This window comes from Trichosurus vulpecula, chromosome 6 (assembly GCF_011100635.1).
Source record: "Trichosurus vulpecula isolate mTriVul1 chromosome 6, mTriVul1.pri, whole genome shotgun sequence".
NCBI lineage: Eukaryota > Metazoa > Chordata > Mammalia > Diprotodontia > Phalangeridae > Trichosurus > Trichosurus vulpecula.
The window spans coordinates 282,040,112-282,060,790 of NC_050578.1; the positions used below are offsets into that span (position 1 = coordinate 282,040,112).

At 53.2% G+C, this 20,679-nt stretch overlaps 1 protein-coding gene across 1 annotated transcript in view; it reads right to left on the minus strand.

Annotated features, from left to right (window-relative positions):
- KCNQ1 (potassium voltage-gated channel subfamily Q member 1) overlaps window positions 1-20,679 on the minus strand; it is a 275,625-nt gene that overhangs the window by 139,297 nt on the left and 115,649 nt on the right. Inside the window, exon 11 of the mRNA XM_036765323.1 lies at window positions 11,851-11,971. Within this exon, the coding sequence (XP_036621218.1) occupies window positions 11,851-11,971 (121 nt within the window). The remainder of the gene's footprint in view (window positions 1-11,850; window positions 11,972-20,679) is intronic.

Sequence of the window (20,679 nt, forward strand, 5' to 3'; positions counted from 1 at the left end):
TCTTAAATGTTGGTGTCTCCTAGACTAAGAGCTTCCTGAGGGCAGGGGCTGTGTCCTCCCTAAACTCTGTAACTCTTCTAGTTACACTCCATGATGTCATTGGTCCTCTGAAAATGAAGGATGAACAACAATTCCTAAAAAAGCTACGAAAGCGTCCTGACCAAGAAGCCATACCCTTTAGCGCTAAGCCCTTCCTCTGGACTGAAGATTCCTCTGGAGGGGGTCCTGCTCTGAGCCCTTTCCCCTAGGCTGGGGTACATCCTGCCACTCCACGCCCTGGCTCTGGGGTCTCCTTCTGCCCACACTGATCTCAGTCTCAGTCATAAGCTTGTGATTTGGGGACTTTCCAGAAGGGCCTTCTCAAACCAGAGCCTCACAGACCTTGAGAGTTGAATGGAGGCTTGGAGATCAGGGCAAGTGCCTTGATTTTCAGATGAGGAACCAAGACCCGGGAAAGGGCGGGGACTTGTCCAAGGTCATATGTGAAGTTAATGACTAAGAGGGAGGGGCAGAGGGATCCAAGAGTTCCACCTTGTTCTCCCTTACTACCCCATTTTCTGGCTCATTCTCTCCTCTTTCTAATCCAGAAACAACACAAAAGTTCTATACTTAATATCTAATCCCATGACCAATTCCTAATGTCCACCTAATGTCCATTCACTGTCCACCATGAGCAGAACCCTGGGTCATAGAGTCTCAGATTGCAGATGACCTTCGGGGCAACCAATCCATCCCACACATGAACAAGAGTCCCTCGCCTCAAGTGCTCCTGCTGCCTTATCTGAAGACCCCACTTGAGGAGGAGCCTATGCCTTTCCCCAGGATGCCCCTGTTGTTAGGAAGCTTGCTTCAGCTAGCCTCTGTCTGATGTCCCCTGTGGGTGGCCCCTGGCTCTGCAATGGGGCCATCCAGAACCTTTCTCCCAAGGACAGACCCACCAGGGATCAGGCACACCTCTCCTGTCCCTTCCCCAAGGCTCCACATTCCTAATCTTTGACTGCTCACACCCATGGCATGACCTGGAGGACCTTCCTTAAGAGTTTCAGAGCTACAAAGTCTTATCTATAATTGAGTGATTTTAAAGATGAGGAAATTGGGGCTAGAGGGGCAACAGGACCTGTCCCGGCTCACACAGACAGCTTGGGGCAAAACTGGCGCATGATGCCAGGTCCTCTGACTTCCAACCTCTGGTCTCCATATCACGCTGCTCTCCTTTGGCTATCCTGGGGGCTCTCACTGATGGGGTTCAAAACTGATTCCTAGGATGGCCACCCTCCATGATGGAGAGTTGGGGCCAAGGGATGGGACCTCCACCCACCTCCTTCTTCACTAAGAGAACATGAAGGGAATACAGATGTGTCCTCTGCTTTGGTGGTATTGGTGGCCTAAGGGGCACAGAGCACCTCCCCAGACACCCAGGAAGCCAGTGAGGAGAGGTCAGAGGTGGGGTGCTATTGGAGGACAACGTGAGAGGGCTCCAAGGGGGAGATCAAGGAAGGTTGGAGGCCCGCCCTGGAAGGCTGGAAGCTCATTGTTCCTGGAGTTGGTTCAAACACCCAAAAGACCTCGAACTCTGCCTGCTGGAGCAAAATTTCATATTTGGGGGAGAATTTCCAGCCAGGCAAAACCCTCAACTCCACCTAAAGGACCATCCGAGTCTTCAGAAGCTCAGCCACTTCCCCAACATCCTGAGGCCTCTCTGGCAGCCCCATCCCTGCCCCCGGACAAGCGCCAGCTCCCCGGCCCCCATCCATAGGCTCTAGGGGCGGCTTCCAGCCAGCCCGGTGATTTAAAGGGGGAAAAATCGCTCAAGTGTTTCAAACTGGAAATGATTCAATTTAATTTAACAAATCCAGACACCAACCTAAGGAAAACATGAGCAAAGAAGATGGGAAAAAATGTTCCATCTCTGGATGGGCCAGAAAAGTGAGGATCCCAGAGGGGGCTGGGGAGGGGGTGCAACTCCCCATCAAGGTCTAACAGCTGTCCTGACTGGGGTCACGGAACAGAGCAAAGGAAGGGGGGGAGATATCCTCGTCTTGATTTGGGGAAACACAATAGTGGTGGCTTCTCATGTGAGGGTCCTCGGATGGGTGAATAATGCCCTCTTAGGATGCACATCCAAAAGCCCAGAACCAACATGGCGTTATTTGAAAAGTTATGACCAGAAAGATCCAGCCACCATGGAGGCCGAAGCATAGAAGAATGGGACCCTGGTACTGCCAAGGGCAAAGGTGCCATCTGACTTCTGTCTTTAGACCCTACGTCTATCTCTCTTCCCATATGGCTGCCTGGTCACTCTGGTCCTTTCTCAGAAAGCAGGAAGTACCCTCCCACCCACTGGCTATGCCCTTGGGCTGGTTCTTGATCACCCAGGGCTTACCCAGGCCAACCCTAGCCCAACAGATGAAGAGTGATGCCATGGTAGAAGTAGCCCTCAGTGGGGTGGAAGAGGTCCATGGACCAATGCTCCATTCAGACAACCTCCTCTCACTTGTTGAATCCCAGGCAGGACTCACCTCCAGCCTTTAAGGGCCCCTTCCATGTACTCCAAGAGGAAGCTAGAGGCCAGAGGCCTGGGCACCCACACCCAAACATGCCTCTCTACCCGCTGCAGTTAAGGATGATAAAGCCCATGTTCCCAACTGTCCACCATCCTCTGAGCTCAGCAGTTGGGAGGATACAGGGTGGGCCAGGCCATCCCTTTCCCCATATACAGGGTCCTGGCCTCACTTGTTTATGGCATTTCCCCAATATGGTCCATTCCATTCAAGAATCTATCATGTCCAAGGACCCAGAGAGACCGAGACGGAAGAAGAAAGCTCTGCCCATGGAGATCCCAGGCTAGCATGGGACCTCCCACCCAAACTGGTCATAGGCATTAGAATGTGACTCAGTGCTAAGGAGGGGTCAGACCTGACAGATTCATGGTGGGCAAGGTCACTTCTAGCTGGGAGGGGGACATTCAAGCCCATCCCTCTGTTTGCTCGGCAGAGGCAAGGCCAGCCTAGGTCAGGACGTTTGGGTCCTCACCACATGACCCCTTCCCATTTCTATGCTCTCTGTCCCATGCTCCACATTCTGAGTTCTAAGGTTCCTCCCAGCTCTGTCTGACATTCCATGTTGTCAAGTCTCTCTCAGTTTTCCCATCCCATAATCCACATTCTAAGGTCCCTCCCAGCTGACGTTCTATGTTCTATGCTCAACAGCTTCTTCCAGCTCTGATATTCCACATTCTGTGTTCTAAGTGCTTTCTCAGCTCTGCCATTCTATATTCCAAGGTCCCTCCCAGGGCTGAAAAGTCATATTCTAACACCCCTCTCTGAACCATCATTTCATTTTCTATGGTCTAAGACCTTCCTTACCTCTGACATTCCACAATCTGGGTTTTAAGGTCTCTCCCAACCCTAACATTCCATACTTTATATCCTAAGGACTTTCCCAACTCTGACATTCTGTGTTCTATGTTCTGAAGTCTCTCCCCATTCTGGCATTCCATATTCTATGTTCTAAGGTCCCTCCTAGATATGAAATTTCATATTCTTAGGTCCCTCTCTGCTCTGTCTTTCCATGTTCTGTGTTCTAAGAGCCTCCTCACCCCTGACATTCCACAGTCTGTCTTCTAATGTCTCTCCCAGTTCTGACATTCCACAGTCTACGTTCTAACATCTCTCTTAGTTGTGGTTTTCCATGTTCTGTATTCTAACATCTCTCTTAGCTTTGAAATTCCATGTTGTAAGCTCTCTTCCAGTTTTGACATTCAGTCTTTTGTGTTCTAAGACCCTTCTCAGCTCTGACATTCCATTTCTATGTTCTAATGTTTCTCTCACCTTTGACATTCTATGTTCCAAGTTTCCTTCTAGATCGCATATTCGCTGGTCTATGTTATAAGGTCTTCTCAAGCTCAGCCACTTCCAGTTCTATCTTGTAAAGTTTCTCTCGGCTTTAACATTCAATGTTGTGAACTCTCTCCCACATCTGACATCCCATGCTCAATGTTCAAAGGCCTCTTCCAGCTCTAACACTCTATGTTCCATATTCAAAGGTCTATGTAAGCTCTGGCTTTCTGTGTTCCATGTTCTAAGGTCTTTCTCAGTTCTGATGTTCCATATTTTAAGGTCCTTCCTAGCTCTAACAGTCTATGTTCCATATTCTAAGGTCTTTCCCAGTTCTGACATTTCATGTCCTAGGGTCCTTCCTAGCTCTGAAAGTTTATGATCTATGTTCTAAGGTATTTCCTAGCTCTAACAGTCAATGTTCTATGTTCTAAGGTCCATCCAGATCACACATTCCATGATCGAGATCTTAAATTCTTTGTTCTGTCTTCTACATTCTCTGCTCACTCTGACATTCCATGTTCTGAGGTCTCTCCCAGAGCTAGTCTTCCATGTTCTAAGTTCTAAGGTGCCTCCTTGCTCTACCATTCCAGTTCTATATTCAGAGATTCCCCTCCTAGCTTTCACATTCAGGAATCTTTGTTCTATATTCTCTCCCAGCTCTAAAATGTCATGTTCTAAAGTCATTCCTGGCCCTAACTTTCTATGCCACCTGTTCTAGGTTCTTTTTCAGTTCTGACACTCCATTTTATAAGCTTTCCAACAGGCTTGACATTCTATCTTCTATGTTCTAACATCCTTCCCAACATGTCATCCTTTGTTCTATGTTCGAAGGACCCCCATAGCTCTAACATTCAATGTTCTATGTTCTCAGGTCATTCCACGTTTTCTGTTCTAAGGTCTAAGTAAGGTTCTAAACTCTGACATTCCATGTTGCAAGGGCTCTCCCAGTTCTGATATTCTACATTCAGTGTTCTAATTGTAACTCTAACATTCCAGGTCACATATTCTAAGGTTTCTCCTGGATCTGACATTCCATGGTCTACTGCTAAGATTCCTCCACACCCTAACATTTCATGGTCGAATCTCTCTCCACCTTCTGGATTCTAAGATCTAAGCTGCCCTCCAGCATGGTCTATTTCTGCTGGATATGGTGCCTTAACCTTCTGAGTCAAGGGCACAGATCTGAATTCAACACATCTGTCATCTTACTCAAAAAAGCTTATGTCAAGAATCCTTCCCTTTCTTTGGCTCTGCCAAGTCCCTCATGGTAACAGATGCATTTGGTGGAGAGGACAGCTTGGTGGAAGCTGTGATACCCAACCAAGGACTCTGATCCTCAGCCTTCCATCTACTCAACCCATATATCTGAAAACCCTTTCCATACAGGGCCCTAAACTAGGACAATGTGGGCCACAGAGATGAGGAGGAAGGGTCCTCATTCTCCAGAGCTTAGAAACTAGTTGAGGACTCAAAGTATACACAAAAGGTGCGATGATGTGAGAAGGCAGGGAATTTCTAGTGCCCCCAAAGAGTGGTGCAGATGAGAAATGGCTTAGGTATGCAGAAGGAAGTGAGGTCCCCAGTCCCTGTGGCTGCCTGATGAGAGTGTCAATGTCTGGGAGCCCCAAGAAGCTGGGGGGACATTGGGAAGGCATGGGGGGAACGCAGGCTACAGGAAAACTTGGGGTGGGGGAAAACAGAGGGTTAGGCTAGAGATTTTCTCATCCGGTGGGCCGGGAGGAGAGGAGCCTGGCCTTGAATAGCCCCCAGCTGCAGCTTTCTGTCGATGTCATCCTGCAATCATGTTACCAGGACCCTCGAGATGTCAGAGAGTAATTCACAGCTGTGTTCCACGGCCTTCTCTCCTTTTCCTCAAATCCCTCATTTTGAACACACCCCAGAACAACAGGGGCTTAGCCCGCCCCCGGAGACATTCAAAGCTCTAAACAATGCAATTATCTCACTCTCCCCATGCACGGGGGGCGGGAGAGCCCCCTAATAGAAACAAAATGTCGCTTTATTTATGTTTTTAATTTTAATTCTGGACTGGGACCAGGATGATAATACATCTCACATCAGTGAAACCCTGAAGAACAACACAACTTGGGGTGGGGAGGAAGACAGGAGGGGTGCTCTCCTGCTCCTCCCTCCCCAGTCACAGCCCACTCCCTAACTGCCCCCCAAAAAGTGCATGCATTTCTGCCAGACACCGTCTCCAAAGCAACCTCTGCTCAGAGAGCCCAGGAGTGGGACCTGTTCATTGTTGCTCCATCCCACGAGCTCTGAGCTGTTGGACTCATGGAGCAGCTGGATTCAAGTTTAATTACTGGACATCAATCATGATACAGACCAGCTCCCTCCGAGAGATGCAGGAATGCGCCGTCCATGGTGAGCGCGAAGGCAGAATGAAGGCCAGTCCCCCCTCGCTGGCCCCTCTGTCCAGAAGGTGAAAGCTCGGGCAGAATCAGGGGCCCTGGATGACCAGAATGGTCAGCAGCCCCCCACCATAGGACCCCAGTGCCATCACTACCCCCAGTTTGGGCAGCCCCCCACTGTAGGACCCTGGCGCCATCACCACCCTCAGCTCAGGTGGCCCCCACCGCCGGACCCTGGCGCCATCACCACCCTCAGTTTGGGTGGCCCCCCACCAAAGGCCCCTGTGCCATCAGCACCCTCAACTTGGGCAGCCCCCCCACCATAGGACCCCAGGGCCATCACCACCCTCGGCTTGGGCGGCCCCCACCATGGGACCCCGGCACCATCACCACCCCCAGATTGAGCAGATGTACACATCAGGATGTCTGCACTACCCTGGCTTGGGGATGAGGGCTGAACCACCTCTCCTTGTTCTTTCCAGGGACCCTGAGGGTCTGGCTCACTCTGGCTCTTCTCCCTCAGGAGTGACCACATCCTCTCCCTTGGCTCTGGGCTCTCTGGGGATCACTCTCCCATTGGGACCACCATCTTGGACCAGTCTCCAGAGCCCCAACTCCTGAGGTGCCATGATTGTCCCGTAACCTCTGTCACTCCACTCCTGCCCACCTTCCCAGAGCTAGCCCAGGTCCAGTGACCTTTGTGTGGACCAGGTTTTCTGATCACCCATCTCAAAGCCATGTCTCCCTCTGAATTCAGCAATCATGGCCTTCTTCCTCTCCCACCTTGACCCATTCCTCCTCATCCTCATAAGCCCCACTTCCACCAGCACTTCTGGGCTTCTCCTATTGCTTAGCTCTCTGCTGGGCACGGGGGAGACAAGGACAAATTAGGAACCTCCCCTGCCTGCTAGGCCCATGGCTCCCTAGGATCTCAGAGATACTTCCCATCCTCTGCCCTCTCAGATCCATTGACTGCACCCTGAGCCCTCTGCCAGAAGCAAGGGACATCTAGATCATCCCAAGTGGAAGGACGTGGTGGACCCCTCAACTGATCTCTGGGGGTTATCTTTGCTTCCTCCTCCCAAGACTTCACCCCTCCCTTCTCCAGATTCCCATACAGCCCCCAAGTGCCCTAGAAATGAAGCCTAGACCTCTGCCCCTTATGACCTGTGTGGTTTGGCATCTGGGCCTCCCCTCCTGAGGCTTCCATTTCCTTGGGTATAAAATGAAGGGACAGCATTGAATGCCTTCCAAGTGCTCTCCAGCATCCAGGATGGGGAGTCCAACCTATTTGTGACCCTTATGAATAGATTGATTCTACCAGGGTGGCCCCTGCTCAGAGAGAGGCCACAGGCCAAGGCCCCTAGAGGTAAGCATAGACTTCTTGGGTCAGCGTCTTCCCCAAGGTGACCTAAGGGACACTACTCCCACAGCCTCAGAAGAAAAGACCAGTAAGCCAGACACAGGCCTGGGGAGAACTGACTGTTCATCCACCCATCCACCCAACCACCTAGGCTCCATGTACTCGGCCAGCCAGCCTCTAGTGGGTGTCTAGAGTCCAGATCTTGCACTTAGCCTAGATCTAGAGGCTGTGTGAGAGCCAGGAGACAAAAGAGAGGGAGCCCCTCTCCTCCAAGAGTGTATAAGCTCATTGAGAAGTGAAGCCCACCCGTGGTCCACGGTCCATGTCCATGGAGGGATGGAGCTGGGAGCCTGATGGAGCCATCTTTGGTGTGCCCCAAGGCAGAGGGGCCTGAGAGCTCTTCAATCCAAAATACTCATTTTACAGAGGGAGAAACCAAGGCCCAGAGAGGGGAAGCAGGCAGCGAAAAGTGAGCTGGGATTTGAACCCTGGCCTCAGCCTCCCACTCCAAGGCTGTTGCCTCTACAGTATGGTGGGAGTGGGGAGGAAGGCTTCCCCTAAAGGCCCTGTGGGCTCATGGCCGGGATGGTGGAAGAGGCTTAGGCAGGGGGTTTTCCTGGGGAGGACAGAAGGAGCAGGTGCACTGGGCAGACGTAGAAGACGCTGTTGTTTGGACCCAGGAGGAAGGGCCGCGGTGGGGCGATAACTCTGTGGCTCACCAGCCCTCCTGCTGCTGGGCCAACAGAGCAGGGCCTCAGCCCGGCCTAACCACAGGCCCGGCCTCTCACCAGCAATCCCAGGGCCAGCAGGACTCAGCCTCAGCCCTCACCACTTGAAAGCAAAAGACAAAAAAGCAATATTTTCTCAGGCTTCACAAGGGTGTTGGGAAATAAAAGGGCGAGATTGAAAAAGGGAATCATCTTTCTAAAACAGTATGAACTACTGTCAGGCCATGGCGAGGAGGCAGCGAGCCAGCCAAGAAAACCCCAGGAAATCAGTGGGGGTCAAAGGGCTGGGGCTCAGGAAGTGGACCTGGCCCCTCATGGCTGGAGGCCCCACTGACCCGTTGGCCACCATCCCGAAAGATGCATCTTCTGCCACAGGGAGGCCCCCCTGGCTGGCCCTCTCCTCTGCCATCCCTCAGATGCCCACAGGGGGAGGGGAACAAGGCCCCGACTCACACAAGGACACTCGGCCCCACCTCAGGGCCCGGCCTCCTGTAGCCTGCCTAGATCCCCTGGTTCTGGAGGCTTTCTTTGTCCCCAGACTGCCTCACAGTACAGCCATGTGGGTGCATGGTGGGGGGAAGCTTCCTGAGGGCAGGGTCTGCTAGGTTCTGCCCCTGGGTCCCCAGCACCAAGTACGGGGCCCTCAGGGTACCCGGCCATCTCTGAATCCAGGCCTGTGGGCAGGGGGCCAGGACCGGGGCTGGGCCAGCCAGCTGCCACCTGTGCACACTCTGGATTTTTCCAAACACCTTGTGAAAGGGCATTTGTGCTCCCTGCCTCAGAGTTCCTCAAGAAACATTTTCCATGGATGAAAATCTCTCAGCATCACGTCCCGAGAAAGCCCAAGTGTCCTTTGGCTCCTGCTGGCGGCTCCACTGGTTTGAAAGCCAGACTGTAAGGCTGGTCCCATATAATATCTGCCTTCACTGGTTATGTGGAGAGTCAACATTGGGATGGAAACAAGTCGGGGCCAGCGGTCTTGGTCAGAGCCTAGAAACCCAAGTGGGGAAGGCTGCCAGACAAGGATTTTCCAGCTCTGGTCCCTCTAAAGGTCTTCGAGAAGTCATGGGCTTCTGCAGATCCTTTGCCCCTCTCGGGGCTCTTATGGCTATGGAGGGCCAGAATCACCCCCATTTCGTACAAGAGGAGAAAGCAAAGAGCTGGGGGGGGAATGTGTCTTCTCTGGGGTCACCCTCTAGTGGAAGAAGTGACCCTTCTCCCTTGGGCTCCAGGGGTGGAAGTGAAGACAGTCTTGGGTGGGGATTTCTCGGGGAACCCAGACACCTCCCCACTCTTCCACCAGGGGGCGGAACGGGGCTGCTCCTGGTGGACATTGCCTCCGGTCATCCGGACAGAGGGCAAGCCTTTGCCCCTCTCTGGGCTTCTCTCCTCCTTTCCAATCTTCTTTGCACCCTGAATCTGTATTCTGTCCTATATAACAGGGCGCCCCACCCTCCCCCAGACAAGGCTGGCATTAGGGGGAAGACCCCCCACTCCCACACCCACACGTTTAACACATGAGGAAACTGAGGTCTGGAGCAGGCTTGCCTTAAGCCCACACTAAATAAGATGGCACCAAGGTGGGATTCGGGTCCAGGTTCTGACTCCAGCCTGATCACGGCTCCTCCTCCTCCTCCCACTATAAGTGAATTTCATTAATTGAACTATGGGCCATCGTGTTCCAACATAAGGAATTCCAAGCCCAGAAAAAGCCCCAAGAAATCTCAGGATTTCTTTGGTTTTTAAGGAGTGACTTCCATGTTTACATCTCCTCTTTTTCTGACCATCTCCTCCACATAGGGATACTTCTCTTGTAGCAAATATTAAAAAAAAAGAAAGAAAAAACACCCACCATGCTTTGACGGTAAGTGACAAAGTACGCAATGCTCTGTGCCCACAGCCCCCCACCTCTGCTATGATGAGAGGGAGGGAAGGACATTTTTCTCCACCCTCCTTTGCAAACGTCAATCTTGCTTCATTTAGACAAGCCAAGGAGAGTCTGGGGACGGTCTTGAGACCTCAGAACTGAGTGGGAAGAGCAAAGGGCCCGGGTCCTAGAGTGGCGTGGCTCTGGGCTGTTAGATTTGGGTCAAACATTGACTAGTAGGTAGGCCTATCTGGAGATTCATGAGACCCAAGCTGAAAACTGAGCAACAAGGCAGGCTCCCATCCTGGGCCTGGGACTCGATCCTCCCTGTTCATTCTGGGACCATGCAGGGGCCAGGCCTTCCTGGCTGGCATTCCAAGCGTGCCTAGGGAATGGCAAGGTGGAGTGGGGGGAAGGGGGGATTGCACCAAGGAAGCTGCTAAATCAGCAGAAACTGCCCCCAGCCAGCACCCACTCCTCCCTGACCCCCAGCTCCATGCCAGGAGAGAAGCCGAAAGTTGGCATGTCCGGAACGCTTTCCTGGGACGTCCTGAGGGATCCTGCCTCCGGGGCCTCCCAGGCCTCCCCATCACACCCGGCTCCACATCAGGGGCTGAATTTACTGCAGAACAGTCAAGGCCAGGGGCCCTACTCCTTGTGGCACCCCTCTCTCACCCTCATTCTGGGGAGCTGCCCGTCCTTCCAGCTTCATGAGCTATGGTTTGTTTGCGGGCCATCTCCAAGATGGTGATTTGGGAGGGGGCATGAGGCACTGGCCACCACTTATTCTCTCAGCCTCCCTAGAGGATGGGCCCTGGCAGGGGCAGGAGCCTGGCATCCATGCTGAGGATGAAGAGCATGTTTGGTCCTTGAGCTAAGAAAGCATCCTTTGAGACCTGAGCAGCCTCTGTGCCCGTGGGCCTAGGAGGCCAAGGCACCCCGGGCACACTCCCAAGCCAGGACCCTGTCACCTGAAGCCAGCTCACCAATCTGAGGGTTCCCTAGCTCCTAAGGCTGGCTGGCCAGTGGTGTGTGCAGTTAGCTACCCCCAAGTAAAGCTGCTTCTGTGGGGAGCAGCCCCGAGAACACGCCTCTGCTCCCTCTTCTGGAGGATGTGGACAAAGCTCGCCCACTCCCAGCCTGACACTGACCGAGGAACCCAGGCATCAGTTACAAGAGCCCAGAGGAGAATGAGAAGGATCTGGTCCCCCAACCTGGGGGCTTTCCTGCCAGCACCTGACGAATGGGAGTAAAACCAGGGGTATCAGGAAGGGCGGCGCAAAGAGAGCAGTGTCAGGAACTAGTCCCCACCAAGGGGTCTCCAAAGGCTCAGCCTCCAACCCCCGCAGAGCTGAGGGGGGCCAGGAGGGGTCCTCGCCTTCTCCCCAAGGCTCAGGAGGACCTTGGTCATTCTATCAGAAGGAGCAAATTGTCCTTCTGGTCAATTCTGGCCCTTCTGGTGGTCTGGGAGAAAGGAGCTTTTGCAAACATTTAGACCAAAGCAAGGCCTATCCATGACCCACCCTTTTATCTATGTCTGGGCAACACAGCCCCCTCAGGGAAGACCAAGGGCCCCTCCTCCTCTGCCTCGAGCCCCTGACCCCCGAGCTGCCAAGACCTGAGCCGCAAGCCTCAAGACCCCGAGCCTCTGAGCCGCAACACTGAACTGGGCACTCACTGGGAGATGTGTGTGATTGGGGCCAGCAGAGTCTCCCCTTCCAGGTCCAGATCCTCAGCAAAGCTGTTTGTCCTCAGGAAGTGGCCGGGGTTCACCTCCAGCGAGGAAGGGCTCTTCTTCACTGGGCACAAAGAGGCAGAAGAGGGAAAGCCCATTAGGACCCTGCAGGCACGCTGCCCAGCTACACACACACACCTACACAACACTCAGGCACTCACACACTGACACACACACACCTACACTCACTCACACCCAGACACAGTCACACACACTCACATACAGACACACACCTCGAGACACTAACACAAAACCAGACACACATTCATACACACACACACACACATACAAACTCAGACACACCCATACCCACACACACTCACACACACACACACACACACACTCACTCATATACATATAGACACCTACACCCACCCACATATACAGATACCACACTCCCACCCACACACTCACATACAGACACATACACTGTTATCCCACTATGGTCAACATATAAAACGATTATGAAGCCCAGTACTATGTGCCAGCCCCTGACCCCAAGAAGCTTACTTTCTAATGGGACAGACAATACTAAATGGCTCCATGTGAGTTTTGCTAGAGTCCAAGGGGTGCCAGAGAGGAGGAAAAGGAGCCCAGGCTAAGGTGCAGAGGTGGGAGATGAGGCGTCTTGGGTGAAGGAAGGAGGCTATTTGGGTGGAATCGCAGTGTGCATATAGGAGAGGGTGGTGTCCAAGAAGACAGAGCCGGGGTCCTTCAGCCAGGGGACCTTTCGCTGACCCCAGGGGACAGGGAGTCATTCAGGCTTATTGAGGAGGGGACAGCTGTGTGAGTGGAGAGAGACCCAGAGCAGACAAAAATGGTCTGGCGGCTGATGGGCTACGTGGGGCAGGGGGCAGAGGTCAAGGACGACACCTAGGCTGTGAACCTGAAGGATGGGATGGGTGGGGGGCAGGGCCCTCCACAGAAGCAAGGAGATTCAACAAGAGGAATGTGTGTGTGCGGGTGTGTCTGTGTGTTTGTGTACATATGAGTATGTCTGTGTGTATTTGAGTGTCTGTATTGTGAGTTTGTGTGTATATGTGTGTGTTTATATGTACGTCTGTGTGTGGGTTTGTATGTGTTTCTGTGTGTGTTCAGGGGTTTGTGTGTGTCTGTGTGTGTGTGTGTGTGTGTGTGTGTGTGTGTCTGTGTGTGTGCATTAGGGCAGGGAGAAGAGAGTGAAGATTCTTCCGGTCCTGGGGTAGCAGGTCTCTACTTGGCTTATCTGCTGTCCCTTTAAAGTGCACATATGGGGGACCCCATAGCTCCAAGCAGCTTGTAATGTGAATGGAGGGAGGCGGTGTGTCCATCACAGATGGGGAGCGTCTCCAGGGCAGCCCTACCCAACCCTCTCATGGGTCTCTCTCCTGCCTGCCTGTCTCAGGGCATTCGCACAATTCCAAAGCTTTACCAACTGGAAACCCAGAGGCTGTTAATCAGGGGCTGCGCAGCTAGCTTCCTAGCACATGGACACAAGACCTCCCAAGCCTGGCCACTGCCAGGTCCAACCCTAAGGAGGCCTTGGGCCCTGATGGGCCCCTGATGGGACTAGAATCACAGATGATTGGGGCTGTCTTTAGGCCCTGTGCCCTGCACTGGGGTACAGTCTTCCTCAGATGCCCTGGAAGAACTGGGGGATCCTGCAAGGAAGGAGGGAGGATTCCCAAGGGGAATGTGGGAAAGGGCAGAAAAGACAAGGAGCTTCAGGGATGGGAGCAGAGCTGGCCAGCTTCCAAAGCCAGAGGGAAAGCGTGATTGACAAAACAGCCAGGAGATTAAGAGCAGAGACGAGGCTGGTGGGAACCAGCCCCCTCCCATCCCAAGTGAAGGGTGGCTGGCTATCCCCACACCTAAGACACAGAACAGCCCACCTCCAGGACGAAAGGCAGGACTCCCAGAGCTCCCTGACAATCTACAGGGCCCAGAGTGAGGCCTGACAGAGGAGCCCAAGCCCTGATGGGAACGCTGTCACTAGAGGGGTCGGCCCGAGGTTCTGGATTCCATCCACCCCCTCCTCAGGAAACCAGAGAGCTCATCTGGCGGGGCAGCATTCCAGGCTGAGCTCATCCTCTCCCCCGCCCTCCTGCCCTTGCTCTGTCCTCTGTCCGAGGCACCCCGAGTCCCAGTCTTGCTCTGGATTCTTCCTTCTCCTGACAGCTCCCCCTGGCTCCTGCCGAGGGGTCACCAGGCCTGGACTACTGGTCCCCCCATTCCCTCTGTCTTCCTCTTCACTTCCACTGTATCTCGGCTCTCAGACCCATCCCCAAGCTACTAAACCCCAGCTCCTCTCAAATGACTTCCATCAGCAAACACCCTGGGGTTTGGGGGAATGGGACCTCGATTCCTTTGTTGAAGAGAAGATTCCACCCCCCATCCCTGCACATAGTGCACATGGGCATGGAACCTGAGGCCCTGAGGGCTGAGGGGGCTTCTGGAGCTCTCACTGACTCCCTCCCAAGACACACCTCCTTCCCCAACCATCTCCCAGACTCCTTTGGTGCCAAGTCACCGGGCAGCAGCCTGGCGCTTGGATGAGCTCTGTGTTTGGAGACCGAGAGTGCCAGTGCTGTGACCTCGGCTACCCCCTTTCATCTCTCTGGGCCCCAAGTTTCCCATCTGTAAAATGGGGAGTCTGGGTTGGATAGCCCTGCAGCTTCCTTCCAGCTCCAGCTCTATGATCCTAGGGCCCCTCCACCAAATCATTTCCCAGAATCTCTGAGCTGGAAGGAACCCTGGCAGCATGGAGCTCAGTGTGGCCCTTCAGAGGATCGTTCCCAGCTCTGCCTTCTGGGGCCAAGTAGAACAAAGCAAGTGTCTCTTGCACATGACAGATTTTCACACACTTAGGGCTCCTCCGCATCAGGCGAACCATGCCCAGGGCCTTGGACTGATTCTGAAATGTTCTAGAATTGGGTCTTGTCCTGTCCACCCTGCTTTTCCTTCCAAGAATGCTCCCCAGCTCCCCCTTGCCCTTCCTCCAATGCTAAGGCCCACATTTTGGTCTTCACTGACAACACCTGACCCAGTCAAACCCTGCTGGGCACTTGAGTCTTAGCGTACTCATTCATCACTCCAATAGACAGACCACTGATTATATTTCCATTCTTTCTAGAGTACTATGCTAGGCCCTGGGTGGAAGAAAAGATGAGTTCCCTGCCCTGAAGAGCTTAGGACAGAAGTGGGAGGGAGGAAGGCAGATGGGACTACACATACCTCACAAAAACTGAAGAAAGAAGTAAAAGAAGGTCAGATGGGAAGGTGATTATGGACCATGGAAAAAGAAGCGTGGATGGGAAGGTGATCATGGACCCTGGACAAAGAAGGGGGGATGGGAAGGTGATCATGGACCATGAACAAAGAAGGGTGAATGGGAAGGTGATCATGGACCATGGACAAAGAAGGGTGAAGGGGAAGGTGATCATGGACCATGGACAAAGAAGAGTGGATGGGAAGGTGATCGTGGACTGTGCACTACGGACAAAGAAGAGTGCATGGGAAGGTGATCATGGACCATGGACAAAGAAGGGTGGATGGGAAGGCGATCATGGACTGGACAAAGAAGGGGAGATGGGAAGGTGATCATGGACCATGAACAAAGAAGGGTGAATGGGAAGGTAACCATGGACCACGGACAAAGAAGAGTGGATGGGAAGGTGATCATGGACCATGGACAAAGAAGAGTGGATGGGAAGGTGACAGTGGACCATAGACAAAGAAGGGTGGATGGGAAAGTGATGGTGGGCCATGGACAAAGAAGAGTGGATGGGATGGTGATGGTGGGCCATGGAAAAAGAAGAGTGGATGGGAAGGTGATCATGGACCAAGGACAAAGAAGAGTGAATGGGAAGATGACAGTGGACCACAGACAAAGAAGGGTGGATGGGAAAGTGATGGTGGGCCATGGAAAAAGAAGAGTGGATGGGAAGGTGATCACGGACCAAGGACAAAGAAGAGTGAATGGGAAGATGACGGTGGACCATGGACATAGAAGAGTGAAGGGGAAGGTGATCATGGACCATGGACAAAGAAGAGTGGATGGGAAGGTGATTGTGGACTGTGCACTATGGACAAAGAAGAGTGCATGGGAAGGTGATCATGGACCATGGACAAAGAAGGGTGGATGGGAAGGCGATCATGGACTGGACAAAGAAGGGGAGATGGGAAGGTGATCATGGACCATGAACAAAGAAGGGTGAATGGGAAGGTGATCATGGACCATGGACAAAGAAGAGTGGATGGGAAGGTGACAGTGGACCATGGACACAAAAGGGTGAAGGGGAAGGTGATCAAGGACTATGGACAAAGAAGAGTGGATGGGAAGGTGATCATGGACCATGGACAAAGAAGAGTGGATGGGAAGGTGACAGTGGACCACAGACAAAGAAGGGTGGATGGGAAAGTGATGGTGGGCCGTGGACAAAGAAGAGTGGATGGGAAAGTGATGGTGGGCCATGGAAAAAGAAGAGTGGATGGGAAGGTGATCACGGACCAAGGACAAAGAAGAGTGAATGGGAAGATGACGGTGGACCATGGACAAAGAAGGGTGAATGGGAAGGTGATCATGGACAAGAGAGAAAAGGCATGTACTGTCATGCTCAGTGTTGAGATTGTGTCCATTTTCTTTAACAAAGAGAATGACCTTGGTACTAAGGGCAGAACAAAGCTGGATAACAGGGAAATGACCCCCAAGATCAGTCATAGGAGAGACCCCTTGATGCTCTGCATGAAGCTGGATCCACTGGCCCAGATGAGCCACAACCTCAGCTCCAGAATGACTTGCCCATGGGATGACTGAGTCACTCACTGGCATCGCCTTCCTAAGGAACATGGACAATGGGAGAGGGAGGACAGGGCTGGGGCAAGGCCAATGGCCAGATAATTTTCAAGAAAGGAGAGAAAATGGAATCTCTTAATTGTAGGCCAGTGAGCTTGACTTTAATTCCAAAGGATTCCAAGGAAACTTCTAGAGTGGGCGATTGCAGGGCTGGCTGGGTGCAGCAGCGGTCCCCAAGAGTCAGCCTGTCAGCAGGGATGTCACCTCCCTTTCCAACAGAGCTGTTGGCGCAGTAGAGATGGGGTCTTCAGTGTACCTTGTTTCCCTCAATTTTAGCAAAGCCTTTAATACAGCAGCGCATACTCGTCTAATGGAGAAGATAGAGAGATGACCGTCAGGTTAATAACACAATTAGGTGGATTTGGAACTGGTTGGATAACCAGGGCATTCCAACCACAGTGCATACAGCATAAACGAAGGTCTGCAGGTGGGAAAATACTGCATATGCACCAGGGACAGTGAATGAGCAGTCCCACCTATCTGGTACACTGCCCATTAGGAGAGAAGAAGATAGAGAGATCAAAGACAGGATGGAAGCCTTGAATCGAGTAGGCTAGACTTTATTCAGGAGTCACAGAGAGCCTTTGAAGGGCTTATAGTAGAGGTGTAGCATGTCCTGGTGTCTAGAGAGGGTTATTCTGGCTGCTGTGTTTAGGACAGATTGGAGGGGATAGGGGAGAACAGGGGAGTTATCAAGGCTGTTGTCTCAAGAACTCTGCCCTGGGGTGGGTGAATGTGGGACTCTGGGAGCAAGGTCAGTGTGGAGACACTGCAGGGGCGGGGATTTGGTAACCAAGGAAGGGGCTAGAAGAAGTGAGAGGTGCCTTTGCAGCCTCATCTAGACACACATGAGGTCCCCACATGCCCATTTACACATGCACTCATGTGTGTATACACACACACACACACACACACACACAGAGGCAAAACTCTTCATGGCCATCCGACGAGGGCTGCCAGCTTTTCTGACCCAAGGAAGCTGGCTACAGAAGAGAAAGGGCAGAAGGGACACATCCCCCAATCTGAGGGTCAGGAAACCCAGAGGGGCTGGGTCAGCAAGGGAGTGAGAGGCAGGGGATGGCACCACTGGGCAGAGAGGTCAGGGAACAGTCAGAGAGGGAGTGAGGGGCAGGGGATGGCAGTGTGAACTTCACATGTAAAGTCAGAGAAAGGCCTCAGCCCCTACCCTGCACCCCATGTTCTCAAGAGCTGCCCTCCCTCCCTCCGGAGGTGGCAGGGGAGCTAGGACCAGGCGCCTGAGAACGGAGCATGCTGGCGTGGTGGCCCAGCCAGCAGGCCACTCCCAGCTAGCCCCCAGAGGCAGCAAAGAGGATTCGATTCTCAGAGCCCCAAGACAAGGGGGAAGGATGAAGGCCCCTGGATTCTGGGACAAACAAACAAAGGGCCCACCCTTGTTAGAGCCCCTGCCTCCTCTGCTGTCTTCTCACCAAGGAGAACAAGGTCCAGCTTCCCACCTCACACAAGCATCAAAGCGATTAGTGAGGAAGGAGATTGCCAAATGTCTCCAGATGTTCTCAGAACTCTTAATGGGGAAATGAGTTACATGCGTCAGCCTTGAGAAGCTGGCCCCGGGGGCCCCTCTCCCTAAGCCCCACATCTGCCTCAGGCCCCGCTCCCACGCACACAGCCTTGCTCTCCTTCCCCAAGGAAGTCCCTCTCAGAAAACATGGACCTTTCCAGGCAATGGGCTTATGCATGGAAGCATACTGTGGCCTAGACCCTGGGAGTCTGGGAAATGGAACACTGGGGGTGGGGGAGTGGAGGGTGGGAACAGTTGAACACCGATTCCGGAGACAGCCGGCTCAGTCAGTGCCTAGCTGTGCAATTGGGACCAGCCTCAGTTTCTGTTTCTGCAAAACGAGGGGGCTGGGAGGGAGGCCTGTAAGGAGGGCCCTCGGGCTCTGGCAGCCTCTGACTAGAGGACCCCTACCCAGGGGCTTTCGAGTCAAGAGTAAAAGCAGAGCAGAGCCAGGGAAAGGCTTAATGTCAAAGTGACTTTAATTGTTGATGTCACAAGTAATGAAGACAAGCCTGGGCTTAGCCTGGGAGTCGGCAAGTAGGGCAACTCTGGCTGGTGCGTCCGCAAGGCTGGCCTTCATCCTCCACTCAGACTTAATGAGGGAGAAAGCTGTCCAGGAAAAGGGTCCCCTGGCATTCATCCTGGCCGAGGGCCCAGGCCCGAGGTATGGTCTCCATTTGGGTTCTGGCCACACGGTCAGGCTCATCCTGACAGGTTTTACATGAGAATGACAGTCAAAGCCAGGTTGACACCAAAGGAATTTACCAATCATTGAGGGAAAATGTTGAAACAACGAGCCCCAACTCCCATGGAAAACAAGCCTCCCTGTTCCCAGGAGAGAGGGGCATGTGGTCTGTGTTCACAGCGCTTCTGAGCGAGCCGGACAGCTTCCCAAGGACCATGGAGGCCGAGCTCCAGCACGGCCATCCCGATGTGGGCAACGTGGGCTCTGGGCTGGGTGCCTCCGTCCCCACGGTGAATCCCAGAGCAGGCTCTGCTCTCTGCTCATGGGCCTAATGAAGGGGAACCTTCACCACCTGGATCCTCCAGAGGCTGAACCAGAAAGGAACATGGGGCTTGTTGACTCGATCCTATGCCCACCCAGGCTGGGGGAGTCAAGGCCCAGAGAGGAATAAGGATGAGCACCGGAGTTTCAGCTTTGGTGGGTGGCTAATGCAGGGCTCTTTCCCCAGTGCCATGCTGCCAAACATCCAGACCTGGAGGCCTGGGAGGTTGTGGGGAAGGGAAGCTTTCCCCTTTCGAGCAGCTGCCATGAGCCAGGATTTGAACACTGACCCCTGATTCTAAAGTCGTAGTTCTTCCCCACCACATATTTCACTGTCCCTATGGGACATGAGGTTGACATGACAGGGCAGAGACCTCTGACCCTATGTGATGGATAAGGAAACTCAGGAGATAGAAGATGAGAGAAAAGCATTCATCACAGTGCCCAGCACATAGTGGGAGCTTCATGAATCTTTCCTGACTGACTATCTGAGAAGATGTGCTTTTTTAAGGCTCCTGAGCCCTGTGCAAGGATAGCCTGACCAGCTGTTTCCCAGGGACCTTCTCAGTTGGGAGCTGGGACTCCAATGGCTGCCTTGGGTGCTCCCCCAGGGCCCCATCTCCTCCTGCCTATGACTCCATTTAGGAGCAGCTATAGAAGACCATCAGCTGCAGCAGGCCTGCTAAGAAGTCCAGGCCAGCTGCCCCTCTCCAAAGGGGACCCAGATTTCCTGAGCCTAATATCATAACCTCAAATCAAGATGGCAGCCTCCCTTGGCAGAGTCCATGAGCGATCCCAAGCGCCACCAAGATCAGAACAAACCTTCGACTGTACTGGCTCTCTGTGGCCTCTCCTTTGGCCAGGCAGTGCCCCAAGGGCGGGGGCGGAGGGGGGGACGGGGGGGGGGGGGGGGGGGCGACGCTGCTGTCAATCAGCCTTTATTAACTGCCATGTGCTAGGCTCTGTTGTGTTGGCCTTTGAATCTCCCCTTCCCCCAAACTCATGCCCAGGATGCAAAGAGGCAAGTATACTGTGGACATCAGCAGGGCCCCCAGGCCGTGAGCATGAAGGCTTCTCCTGTTCCCTGGGCCCCCACTCTGGCTAGAGAAACCTGATGGTGTGTGACAGTTTGTCCAGTGGGGAAGGGGAAATCTCATGTCACAAAGGACGCCTAGCCTGGTCTATATTTCTAGCATCATTAACATTCCATCGACATCACTAACGACTTAATAACTCCAAATAGTGTGAATGGCCAGACGTAATTTCAGCCTGTGCCCCATTCAACAAGATCGCTGGGGACTTTTCTCTCCCCAGAAGGCCTCTTTCTTTGTGCCCACCATCTATACATTAGCATTTTCAAAACGCTATCATTTGCATGGAGAGAATGGGGGA